Here is a 14,129-nt window from a genome sequence, read left to right on the forward strand (position 1 = left end):
AATGTATGGCCTTTTATAGCAAAGTTTCATGCATAGGATCATTACAACTCACCCTACAAGGGTTCATGGATGATCAGCAGGTGGCCCTGGGTGCTAGGGGTCATGTAGAGGGCGCCCATGCTTCATTAATTGCTCAAATGATCGTTCACAAGCTCAAACAACAAGTTTGTCCAAAGTTTCTGCATCTGGGGCTCGTACGCGGCCCGCATTAGGATTAGGCAACACAGACGCGGGCCGCCTGAATCCTAATGTCAGAAAACGTATCTTCAGGTGGCGCGCGGCCCGCATTGGCTTGCATGTTTCATTCACGCGGGCCGCCTGAGGCCTGAATTTCAAGATTTTCAAATCTTTTTCGAAGGGGTAACTTTGCGATTTGGCCCTCGACTATTTACAACTAAGGGCCTCGTGACTTTTACCCACATTGTTAAGTCCCCGGTTAGTTTAATTACTATCCGAAAAGCCTTAACTTTTATTGCTGACGCTTTTAACCCCTCACATACGAATTTGATCATAACTTTCTCGTTTTATAACGGAACTTCGCGGAATTTATATAGTACATTCTAGTGAGCGTATTTTACTGTTACAAAGCCTCGGGTTTTGTCAAAGGGTCACTCAGAGGTATAAATTAAACATGTTGACACAATTAACCCCTGTAGCTTGTAATCCCTCACTTTCTCCCGCGTTTCGCTCCGTACGATCCATGATTTATTCGTTTGAAGGTACGAGCATCATTTAGGGTTACTATACAGTATATTTACCCTTCGTTGACATTTATAACCCTCGAATTTACATACCTTCAAGGTTTGTCAACTTTAGTCCTTTATTTAGTATTTAATAACACGTGTAACTTATGACACGTGTCAACACATTATTGGACACAAAATTTCGAGGTGTTACACTCTACAAGCCCACAGCCTAGTGTAGTATGTAAACTACAATGCGTTGGGCTTCACAGGTTAGTACGTAATAATAATAATATTTAACATAAAAGTGATAAATAGCAGGAAAGTCCGACCGCTCGGGTCGGGTCTAGTACCATACCTCGTCACTCCCAAACCCTAATCAACTTTATCCACTCCCCTCAAACATATACAGAGAAGAGGCGGGATAACAGGGGCTGCTGGGACCTTCTGTTCGTGGCGTTCTCCTAGGCGGCGATGGTGTTGTTCTGTGCCTCAACTGTCGTATGCCTACCATCACCCTACATATTGGGTCTTCATCTATGGTTGCTATACAACACCCAGAGAGTCGGTTTGCCCTGGTTAATCTTCCTCAGTTCCCCTCCGATAAAACACCACCGTCGGTTCTATCCACCACCGTTCAGGCTTCAGCCACACTACCCCGCGGAGCCTCTTACTCCACCGTCGTTCGTCGAGGTAAGTTTTTCTTCGATCTTTTTTACATACGCTTTATCGATGGTTTATTATACCCAAGAAACAGATCTATCTGTTGTTTAATCTGCCAACGTACCCATTCCTAGGTTACATATGTTCACAATTTGCTTATCCCTTCATTAACATATTTCTTCTTTGTTTAATCCCTCATTTCACCACTTATATTGATTCACGTTATTCAGTTTGATCGAGTGTTCAAATAAGGGTTTCTCCAAGCTCCAGCACTAGCATATTCATTCAATGGGTTGTTTCTTTATTTTTCTCCGTTTTTTAGTTTTTCCCTCACGGTTTTTGTTTATCTGATTTAGGGCAATGCCAGATGAATTACCAATTTTTTATGTTATTCACAATAGGTGTTTGATAAATTTCGTTTCACGAATCCTTTTTCTTAACCAAATCTAAAATCTAATAAAAGAATCCATAAAACTCCACCTGTCAACATCTCTCTTCACCAACTTATTGAAATGCCATGTGGCATTTTCTACTGCTCTAGTTCTAAACCCACTCACCTACATGACATTTTTTAGTAAAAAGTATGTTTTCAAAGGGCAAAATGGGTAAAAAGAACGAGCTAATAAGGAAACATTCAAATGGGTTGAATGGGTGAAAGTGCCTCTTATCATGATATCACTGGTTGAGACAACACAAATGGTAAAAGCTCCTATATAGAAGTTTGCTGACTTTGTATGTACACATTTTAAACATTGTTGCACTTGATGATCAGGCATTACCACCATCATCCGTCTAATCTTTTGCTGATGATCAGGGGTATCTACAAGTTGACATGGTGGGAACAGATTGATAGCGCAAACGACTCACTCGCATCTGGAAGTTGCTTACTCTTGTCCTTGTGGCTTGTAAGTTAGTTTTACATGTTTATCCCTCAAGCTTTCATATAAGATACTAAATATTATTAATATGTTCTTACCCAATTCAACTCTGCTTCACTTAGCTGTCATCTGTCGCGTGCGTATGCAAGCAACATCGGTGGCTACAAGAATGAAGGCTTTGTTGAAGTTCTTGCAGCCCAACAAAGTCCTGAGAATCCCGACTGGTTCCAGGTAATTGTTAACAATCAACTGTGAATGAGCTTAGACTAGGTGAGTTGGATTTTTTATGTGTGTGATTTATGTTTAGTTGTGGACAACGAATAGGGTACACCTGATGCCGTAAGGTAGTATCTATGGTTGCTTGAAGAACAAAATGTGTTGGAATTTTTGGTTCTTGCTGGTGATCATTTGTATCGTATGGAGTATGAAAAGTTTATTCAAGAACATGTTATATATTTTTAACTAATAAGCAAAACTTGAATTGAAATACATTAGCCTGCATGAAGTTGGTAATAAAAAACATGAGCCAGGATTAACTCCAAAACTTTGGTCAGTGCAGTTTGAACGAACAAATGATACTTAATTCATAACCTCTTGATTAAAAAAAACGTAACCCTTTAGCTTGTCATGTCTTTAATTAACCACCATTTTGATTGCTATTACAAATCATTAAGTTTTTACATATTCATTCCGTTATATGCTATCATATTTCATATTATTATAATTTTATTTATGGTTTACTCGTAACTGTCATCACTAAACTATTAAGGGGGTGGTGCGCATTGTTTTAAGTTTTTCTAGCAAACATGTCAAACTAGATCCCATTTTTAGTGGCTTTTTGTCCCTAACCTTGCCTTTTGTCATTAGCTTAATTCGGTGATGCCAGCTGTGTTTAGAAATATTTACAGTCCCTATCTGTACATAACTTATATTTTTGAAATAGAGCCTTGAATAAGCATCAGATATATTTAATGCTGACTTATGAAGTTGAAGAGCCTCAATAATTATGTACTGTTTATTCTATACTTATGGGATAATAAAGACTATCAGTTGTAGAATTTATTAACCTTTGAAAGAATGATGAGTCTCAATAAACACCCATCATCTTTAATCCATTATCCATCAATCTATATATAGAGCTATTTACTCCCCTTTCAATCCTCACAAAAAAACCATTAGATTTCGATTTTTCTATGCACACAAGTAAGACTTCTAATCTCCATCCTCCATGTAGACATTATGGTCAGTTATGTTATTATAGGTATGATTTTTAGACATTATGGTCAGTTATGTTATTATAGGTATGATTTGAGGATTCTTACTCTTCTTTAAGTTTAAAACAGTTGATGGTTGCAACAAACATATCCTTGCTAAGTGAACTTTATGTTCATAATGATGATTGTACTATAAAAGTCCGTATCATCAGACTGTGGAGGTAACCAGCCTACAAAAACCCGACTGCAACACTATTTTATGGGATGGTCTTCCTTGATGAGCAGGTAATAAATTAAAACTTTAGATTTCCACTGAATTTTTTAATTATTGTTGTCAATTTTATAATATATAATACACATATATATTTATTTTCAGGGAAACAAAATGCAAGCAACTGTAGTTGAAAAATGGTATAAACGGTTTGCAAAGTTTCTTGTGGAGAAGGATTGTTTGATTATTAAAAAAGTTCAAGATTCTTCAAAGTACAAATATCTTGACAATACACTCAAAGGAACCTTTACATCTAAAATCATAGTAACCCGTTGCACTAATTTTAGCGGTGCACTATATGCTTTTTCATTTTCAAGCTTTGAGGTGCTTACAAGATGTGAACTTTCTGAAAACACACCAGTTGGTAAGTAAAGTGTGTGTATATATATTTGTGTATGTTGTTAGTTAAAAATATATAAAATTATATACATCTTAATTATTTTTGTTTAATAGGCAACATGTTCTTCAATCTATAGATATCATTGGCTATATTGGTTTTTACTTCCCAATTGGCGATATCGAGAAAAAAGATGGCACAAAGTCGAAGAAAATTACTCTTCAACCGAAAGATTTAGAGTAACCACAGTTTATTTCCTTTCAGTTTATACCTACTTATACCTACTTTATTTAATACTTAATACAGTTACTTAATAAATGAAATTTCTTATTTATTACAGGCAAAGAACTATAAGTTTAATTTTATGGGAGTCTTATGCCGAACAAATGTCAGATTATCTTTTGACACACCAAGACGAGACTAATGTGGTGATAATACTTCATTTTGGGATGTTCAAGACTCACGAGGGTTTGAAGATTAATTCTTTTCAAGTCTTCTTATAGTTCAAGACTCATGAGGGTTTGAATATTAATTCTTTACGATATTCAAACAATATGTCATTCCCTTTATAATGAAAATATTATTATATCATCATTTAGTTTTATTCGTCAAACCGTGTAACACACGGGTTATAAACTAGTAATGATATATATTTATAATAGTTATATATTATTTTGTAATTTATTTATCAAATACGTAAATGTTACACCCTAAAGTAAATTATTATTTGGGTATTATGATGTCATTTGGCCTTTTTGCGTGATAGCAATTGATTTATACAAGTAGGCTTTTGCAACACAAATTGACATGCTCAGTTAGGGTAATATAGACATTTTGTGTATTGTCAGATAAGGTGCTTACACATATTTGCTCACTAAAAATATTTTCTTCTTGGTGCCTTTCAATATATATATATATATATACACACACTAGGTTATAATCCAGTGTATTACACGAGTTAATAAACAAAATTTCAAATAGTTAATAACGAAGATTTAACAATTATAAAACGATATTTTTTGACACTTTTCTGATATCCGAACAAAATTTTGTTTTATGTATGATCAAAACTTGTGATGTTTGTCAAGTTTATAAATATGAAAGCATTTGAACCATCGATTAAAAGACAAACTGTATCATCGACTTTCTCACGACGTGAACCCAACTTTTATTTAAATAACAGTGGTCTTAATTTATTAGTTCTAAAAATATTGTTGAAATGTTTAGATTAGACATATAACAATTAGCCAATTAGATAAACTTATAGCTACAAAAGAATATTTAAATTAATTAGATAAGTGTAAATTATCGGTAATTATTAAGTTATATAACTTTAAAATTTAAATATATGGACTTGAGTTGCATCTTAAAAGGATTATTGTTTTTGGATAAATTTATTAGTATGATAAATGTAGTTATTATTTTTTTGTATTTTAAATATATTAAATAAATAAATTATTTTTTAAGCAAGAAAAATCCTTTCCTCCACCCTCGTTATGAAAATGTTCGATATTTGTTTCAATTATTAAGATATAAATTCAAACCTAGTAATTAAAATAAATAAGAAAATCGTTCCCTCCACCCTCGTTATGAAAATGCTCGATATTTGTTTCAATTATTAATATATAATTTCTAACCTAGTAATTAATATAAATAAATAATAGGAAAATTGGTATTTAATAAACCAACTTTTAACCAGTTGGTAAATAATCCAACCTTCAAAATTGGTAAATAATAATCCCACCTATCAACATGTTGGTACTCAATGAACTTCCGTTAATTTTTTTTAACTAAGTTAGTTTTTATGTTTTATTTATTACACAAACAGTCCCTGTAGTTGTAATTTACTAGTTTTAACTATTTTATGAAACAAAAAAACCACTCGAAAATCCTCCTTTTTCTCGATTTGAGGTTTATAAAATAGTTAAAACTAGTAAATTACAACTACAGGGACTGTTTGTGTAATAAATAAAACTTAAAAACTAACTTCAGTTAAAAAAAATTAACGGAAGTTCATTGAGTACCAACATGTTGATAGGTAGGATTATTATATACCAATTCTATAGGTTGGATTATTATTTACCAACTGGTTAAAGGTTGGTTTATTAAATACCAATTTTCCTAAATAATAAGATAATTTATGGAACTTTATCCGTAATTTCTTAAATGTTCGAAACAAATATTAAATTTAATTATTTAAATTAAATAATAATTATCTACGATTAAGTAAGAGTAGATGGTCTAGAATCATAACCTTGTAATTAATATAACTAAATCTATACATATAATAAAAGAAACCAATTGATGGACACGTGTCGATATGAAAGGCATCTATTTTTTAGTTTTCCCGCCATATATCTATGTTCATTTTTATCTTAAAAATTACAAGTTTTAAAATAATTTATCAAGTTATCCCATATTTTAAGTCAACGTTTATCTATAACTATATCTTTATATTTATCTTCTAATATAATCTTTAAACTTATCTTTATTTTATTATTTTGTGAGTAAATTGCACAAAACATCCTTTTTGTTTCCTCAAACTTGCAGCTTTCAACCTTAATGTTTAAAACTTACTAAAAACATTTTTTTAAGTTTATTTTTGTTGCTGTTTTAATCCTTTATGACTAACCAAGTTAATTATCTCAGTTTATTTCCCTCACATGCCTAACATGTGAGGGTCCCACTATCGTTTAATGACCGACATCAACTGACTCGCAAAATGGAACGTAGATGTGGTGCAAACGCAAAACTGCCTGAAACCTAAGCTAAATTGCCTCTGTTTTCATCGGAGATGAAGTCCAAACACAATTGGATCTCTTAAATTTATGGGGCCATTCACATGGAGCAAGCCCATTTTCATTTCGAGCTATCAACATCCACTCGGAGGAGAGATCGAGCCCGCGTTTCGCTGACTAAATGCCAAACAAGGCATATTTGCAGGTTAATAGCCTCACGTTAGTTTTGTATGTGATTTCAAATTGAAAAGTGCATATTATTTTTTGTAATTGTTTTCCTCTTTAATTTTGATTACTTGCTTGAGATTACATGTATTAAATAGGGAAGAATAAAAACTAATATTTAGGTACAAAGGCAATAGATCATGAATGGGGAAAGAAGAAATAAGTGGATTTAATGGACTGAATGTATATTTGGGTGCAAAATTTGTGTTTCTTTGAATTGTGAATAGATTCATTTCATACTCAAAGGTCTCTAATGGCGGTGGCTGAGGGCCTGAGGCTTTTTATTTTTTACACTTAATAATAATAACTATTTAATATTTTATTGATCCGACCACATGTAAAACAGACGTTTTTAACCTAATAAATTAAAAAACAACAAAGTAAAATGTTATAACTTTTGTAATACACAAGTTTATAACCTAATAATAGAAAAATAAAAAAAAAACAAAGTAAAATGCTCTAATATGTAAATAGTATATCAAAGTTCTTTTTACCAAAAACGTATTTTGACAATTGTGTGTATTAACTGATTACATTATATTTATTCAAGCTGTGTAGTACACGTGCTTATTCAACTCATGTTATACACAGGTAATTAATGATGTAACTTTTTATTATACAAAAATATATTTAATCAACTCGTGTAGTACACGGGGTTCTAACCTAGTAATAAGATAATTTATGGTGCTTTATCCGTAATTTCTTAAATAATTGAAACATATATTAAATTTAATAATTTAAATTAAATAATAATTATCTACAATTAAGTAATAGTAGATGGCCTAGAAAAATGACAAGTGTCCTTTTATTGGTTTCTTTTATTTTGTGTATATATATATATATATGTATATATGTATATATATATATATATGGGAAAGATAAATCGAAAACCCATGTGAGTTGAGAAAACCCAAATAAACCCTATGTAACATTTTTATTTTTTCTAAAAAAATAGGGAATGTAATATAAATGTACACGGACCTATTTATGAAATGAAAAAAAAGGCTTACTAGTTTTTTTTTTTAATGTTGAAAATTTGTATGTTACATTTTTTTGACATATATATTATGTAACCTGAAATTTGTAACATTTTTTTTAAAAAAAAACTACTCGGTGTTTTTTTGTGTTTCTTTTTTAAAATGTTCAAATATATGTATATTACATTTCCTATTTTTTTTAGAAATATTTCTTGAGTTTACATGGGTTTTTTACAAAGGTTTTCTGAGTTTTCTCAACTCAAGTGGGTTTTCGATTTATCCTTCCCATATATATATATATATATATATATATATATATATATATATATATAGGGCCAGGATCATTTCAGAACCATAAATATTTACAGAACTCGCAGACTTCTAATAAACAATCTTTTTATTTATATATTTTTATGTTTAGGATAATATAATCATTTATTATGTGTATTTTTACGATTACATACATGCTAAAAGTAATTTTATCATTTTTTATATGTAATTTTATAATTACACATATGTAAACTAGTTTTTTTTACATATATGTAATTAATTATGACACATATATATAATTTTGGCAATTAAACATATGTAAACTACTTTTAACATGTATGTAATCAAAGAAATACATATAATAGATGATAAAAAGATCCTAAATACAAAAACTTATATACAAAATGATTGTTTATTAGGAGTTCTGAAAGTTCTGTAGCCATTTAAAATTCTGAAATGAACTCAACCCTATATATATATATATATATATATATATATACAGAGGCGGACTTAGATTGAAAGTAGGGGTAGCACGGGCTACCCCTCAACCGCGTCTCCGTAGTGTAAAAATACTGCTTAACTCCATTTCCGTAGTGTAAAATTATCTCCCAACTCCGTTTCCGTTATATAAATGATACCCTTGAGCCTAAAAAAAGTTGGGATACCCCTAACTTTTTGGGCTAGTTTCGCCACTGATATATATGTTCTCGGCTCTCGTTATACGGATCAATACACTCTTTACTTATGGCATACAAATCAACGCAAGTTATCATAAATATTTGCACAACTTAACTGGGGCGCAGGATGATAGGGGACGGGGGACGCCTAACCCTCCGAACTTTTCGCGCAGTAGTGTTACGTATATACTTTTCGTATAGAATTTTTTAAGTATATGCATTTTCGACTCCCCGGTTTAAAAAAAATAAAAATTATGTATATACGTTTTCGATCCCTTGGTTTTATAAAAAAAAATTATTTATATAGCCCAAATCATATCTATTCAGTTTCAGCCCAAATCATATTGTTATGTTTATTATAGCCCAAAATTAAAAGCCCAATCAATGACCCAAATACCCTTTCTATCAAAAAAAACTCAATATCTGGTGATTGGATTACCAGGTCGCTGAACAAGAGAAGAAGAAGAAAAGGAACGTCTGAACAGAAAGAAAACCAAAATTGCGGGGTAGTGGGCTAGCTGGTGTTGTTCGATCTTCGATGAACAGAAAGCCACGGCTGGAATCGATTTAGTGCTTCTTCAATCTTCAAGGTATGTGTTTTATCTTTAGGTTTAATTTATTTAGGGCTTCAATTTATTGATTTAGGTTGAAATTAGGGATGAAATTGTTCATTTGTTTGTTAAACAATGTTTACGTTTTAAAGTTTGAGAACGTTTTTTATTTGATATTAATGTTTGACCCGACCCGAATCGAATCACCGATGTCCGACCCAAACATACACCTCGAAACTACGCGATAGAAATTTTTTTTAGGTCCGTTACCTTCCGATCCCCCGAATTTTTTTTTCTAGCTTCGCCACTGCAACTTAATATTCATCCTTTCCCGTTTATATAGAAATCAAAACCATTTTCTTTTATTTATTGAAATTTGGTCAAAGTGACTCTACATTTAATAGTTGTAAGTTTGACAATTTATTTCTGTGTCGTGGATTCTATAATTTTGTCAAAGTGACTCTACAATTAATAGTTGTAAGTTTTCCAATTGTTTAGGGGTAATCAAGTTATTTCACATACATTTAACTGAGAACTTAACATATGTTAGTGATAAAGATCATATAAGTGCAAAAATTACAACCACTAGGACCAACTCTGTAATTATTGAAGACTTGAAACCAACTCTTCAGTATCTACAAACCACATGACCAACCACGCATTTAACTCTTTTGAATTGCTTTGGAGGATGGATGTCTTAATCATGGTTCTTTTTTCTGATCTGTGAAGAATTTTATATATATAGTTTTCGAAGAAATATGAATAGTAATTTCATATTTAAAATAATATATAGTTTTCTAATATTTTATTATATCAATATATTATTTTTAATATTTACTTTTAACTTTTAACATGTTTTAATTTTTATCTATCTCGAAGGACCATGAAAAGTAATTTCAAATTTAAAATAATATATAGCTTTTTAGTATTTCACTAGTCTTAAATCCCCGCGTTGCGGGGCAGGGTCGTAAAACCGTGATAACCGAATGAAGACCAAAACCGGAGAAAAACATAAAACAAATACACGAATTTATAACACCACGTGATCAACTAAAGACATATATAAAAATAAGGATGAAAACATATTATATTTGACCCGACATAACTCAAGAAAAAACTACGTCGAAACATAAACCAATTTGTATTATACCGACTCGTACATAAAAGAAGCATGTAAAACTCTAGGGAGTAAAAATAACCTTTTAGAAAGTATTTAAAACGTTGAGGGGCAATAAGTGTCTATATTAAAAGTTAAGGTAATAATAACAAAACCCAAAAAAAAAAAAAAAAAAACCAAAATTACAACAAAAAAAGGTAACTTGACAAGTTTTCTGGTATATGTATTATACTTGACAAAAAAAAAATCATTACACTAATAAAAATATTGTAATATTTAGTGAGCACCAAACTTTTACCTCAAACGATCAACCAAACTTCATATCAAAAAAAGACAAAAAAGACACTATTAATTGAGATGTTATGAATATGAATTAATCTATATAACAATAATAATAATAATAATAATAATAATAATAATAATAACATTATTTTTAAATAAAACAAAAGTAAAATTGTTAGACTAAAAAGAAATTACCATGTGACATTAATTAGAATTTTTTATTGCCATTTGGGGGTATAGCGCACTAGTAACACCTTTGGTGTTTAAGGGAAGATAACATGTTTGATAATGTGGTTAGAATATAGGGGTAGATACAAGGTGTATAACTTTAGCCATCAAAAAAATAAAAAAAGTAGAAGGTTTTATTAATAATTATTATTAGATTAGATCAGCTAGTTGGATTAGATTAAAAATTACTTTTTTCCGTTCTATCACTCTTTATTATTATTATTTTTTTTTTGTACAGACGTTAGTTTGATATTCACAATATGTGAGTATGTGATTGTTAGGAAATATGTTTGTTCCTTTGTAAAATAAATAAAAATATTCATTTTATTCGAGAATACTTATCATCATAATTATTTAGATAATATAAAAGTTTATATTTAACTTTCTTAGATAATATAGAAGTTAAATTGTGAGGTTGAATGAGATATTGACATGTGACATTAATTGGAGTCTTTTATTAATATTAAAAGAAAAAATATATTAAACAAATATAAATAAAATTTATAAGGATGAAGGAAAGAATGCCAGTGTCATTATTTGGAGTCTTTTATTATAAGTTAGATTATATCATTGTATTATTTTTAATATTTACTTTTAATTTTTAACATGTTTTAATTTTTTTCTATTTACTTTTAGCTTTTTTATCATATTTTCTTTTTTTTTTCCTTTTCTAAAACCATATTTCCTTTATCATTTTTTTTTGTTTTTAATAATTCTTTTTTAAATCATCTTTACTTTATTAATTAATTTGATATTTCTTTAATAACTTATGTTCGTTAATTTTTTTCTAAAACTTAAGTACGTAGTTGTTCTTAATTTTTACCCTCGATTAGTATAAGTTTTATTAAAAACAAATTTATATTCAAAAATAAAGTATTTATTAGGTATCGTAAAATGATATGATGATAAACTGAACCGATTCTAACGGTTTGGCTTTCTAAACAACATGCTGCATTTTCAAATAAAGCATTGACATAACGTCCCATCCATGTTAAATTAAGTTAAGCATTTAAGCATATGTATTTAAACATTTTAGAAGCATATATGTCATAAGGTCATTAAAGTATTTGTATTATTTTGGAGCATTCAAATGGTAGATTGCGGTCTCTGTGTCTTTTAGCCTGGAGGGCGTGGTTGGAGCCCCCTAGGGGCATTATCATGTCACGTTAGCGTCACCTAGGATCCACCTTAGCCATGGAGCCCCCTTTAATTTGCATGGTGTGGATGGAGCCCCCTATTAAACAAAATTAAAAAATAAAAGATTTCATTGGTTTAAATCAAGTGGGCCTCACCTGATAAAGCCCTTATCCCTCGTTACCATGATGGAGCCCCTCCTATAGCGCCCCCTTTAAATCCGAGGGTATGGAGGTATAGCGCCCCGGGGCGCTATCGATGATGAGTTGGCGGGGTGGCGCCCCCACACCCTCCGGCCTTAGTCTAAGAAAGGGGCAACCATGAATTTCTTGTCCAAATATCCTCCATTTTATACTTACGATCCTAATCTATACTATATAATAAAAGAAACCATTTTATGGACACTTTTCATTATATTAGACCATCTTTTATAGATAATTATTATTTTAGTTTAATTTCTTCTAATTAATTATAGATAATTATCCTACTAAATATTATTTAGTTTAATATCTTATATTATAGATAACACTCCTACTAAATATTATTAGTTTAATATCTTATGGATAAATATTATTAGTTTAATTTCAGTGAGTTTTATATATTCATAAATCTTAAGTATAAAACGACTTATTTCACTCTTCCATATTTAGACCATGCACACTTTACTTTGTTATCTCCCTTTACTCCATATTTATACCGTATACTCTACTTTAGTTCAATTTCTTTATAGTCTATACGGTTAACTTTATACTCGGTATTTCATATCCACATCCCTTTTTGTAGTGTTGTTTATCACATTTGTAGCGTTGGTTATCAACCCATTATATGAAACAAATTATGTTATCGATTGAAACAACCGATAATGTGAACATCTATATCTATACTATATAATTAAAGAAATCAATATGTGACACGTGTCATTCATTGGAGACACCTACTTTTGGGGTTTTCCGTCTTTCTTTTATATTTATTATATTTAGTATATAAATTAGATTTTTTACTATTATTAGCATTTTTATTATTTATCAAATATATTGATTACTTAAAATTTATATATAAGACTTTATCCAAAATTATATTTATTTAATACACCATTAATCCAAAATTATATTTATTTAATATACTATTAATCTAAAATTATATTTATTCAACTCGTGCAATACATTTTTAAAGATTTAACTTTTTTTATTTAGTATATAAATTACAATACACGAGGTTCTTAAAAATATAATACTTTTTATTATTTAATAAATAAAATTACATTTATTTAACCCGTGTAATAAATGAGGTTTTTAAAGATATATTGTTTTATTATTTAGTATCTAAAATTACATTTTTCTAACCCGTGTAATACACGGGGTAATAATCTAGTAGTAATTATATTGTAGCATTAGATAAAATCGGTTGTAATCTCTCCTTTAAATAGGAGATTATATTTTATCATATATATAATACGAAATAGAGGAGAGGGATCTCCAGGATCCAATTTTATCAATTATCATGGTATCACGTTAGGTCATCCTCTCTCCTAAGTCCTAACCCTACTTTCGTAAACTTCTCTCCCTCCTAAACCTACTACCGCCTCAGATCTTCTTCTCCGACACATCGATCTCCCTCCTTTATTCAACTAATACCCTACCCTTTCTACTTTACAATGGAATCTTCTAAGCTCCATCTTGCTTGCACTGTATCGAACATTAAAAGTCTCATCCCCATAACTTTAGAGATGGAGAGCGGGCAAAATGCGTCTTGTTTAAATTTTATTATTTATTTATTTATTATTTACCAATAAATAACCTAGTTACAATGATTTAAAATAAATACTTAACCCTTTAAGAAAAAGATGATTTTGGTATTTTTGACACTACCCCTTTATTTAAAGTA

At 30.3% G+C, this 14,129-nt stretch overlaps 1 protein-coding gene across 1 annotated transcript; it reads left to right on the forward strand.

The window, feature by feature from the left end:
• Positions 1–1,222: 1,222 nt before the first annotated feature.
• LOC118491627 lies at positions 1,223–4,614 on the forward strand. The gene is made up of 6 exons (XM_035989540.1): positions 1,223–1,376; positions 1,669–1,681; positions 2,347–2,455; positions 3,815–4,073; positions 4,186–4,285; positions 4,387–4,614. The coding sequence occupies exons 1-6, from the start codon at positions 1,223–1,225 to the stop codon at positions 4,547–4,549; spliced, it is 798 nt and encodes a 265-aa protein (XP_035845433.1). The 3' UTR covers positions 4,550–4,614.
• The last annotated feature ends 9,515 nt before the right edge of the window (positions 4,615–14,129 follow it).

This window comes from Helianthus annuus, chromosome 4 (assembly GCF_002127325.2).
Source record: "Helianthus annuus cultivar XRQ/B chromosome 4, HanXRQr2.0-SUNRISE, whole genome shotgun sequence".
NCBI classification, from domain to species: Eukaryota; Viridiplantae; Streptophyta; class Magnoliopsida; order Asterales; family Asteraceae; genus Helianthus; species Helianthus annuus.

Coding starts and splice junctions, on each gene's coding strand:
- LOC118491627 (XM_035989540.1), top strand. CDS start 1,223: ATGGTTGCTATACAACACCCAGAGAGTCGGTTTGCCCTGGTTAATCTT. Junction 2,456..3,814: donor AGAATCCCGACTGGTTCCAG/GTAATTGTTAAC, acceptor ATTTATTTTCAG/GGAAACAAAATGCAAGCAAC. Junction 4,286..4,386: donor CTTCAACCGAAAGATTTAGA/GTAACCACAGTT, acceptor TATTTATTACAG/GCAAAGAACTATAAGTTTAA.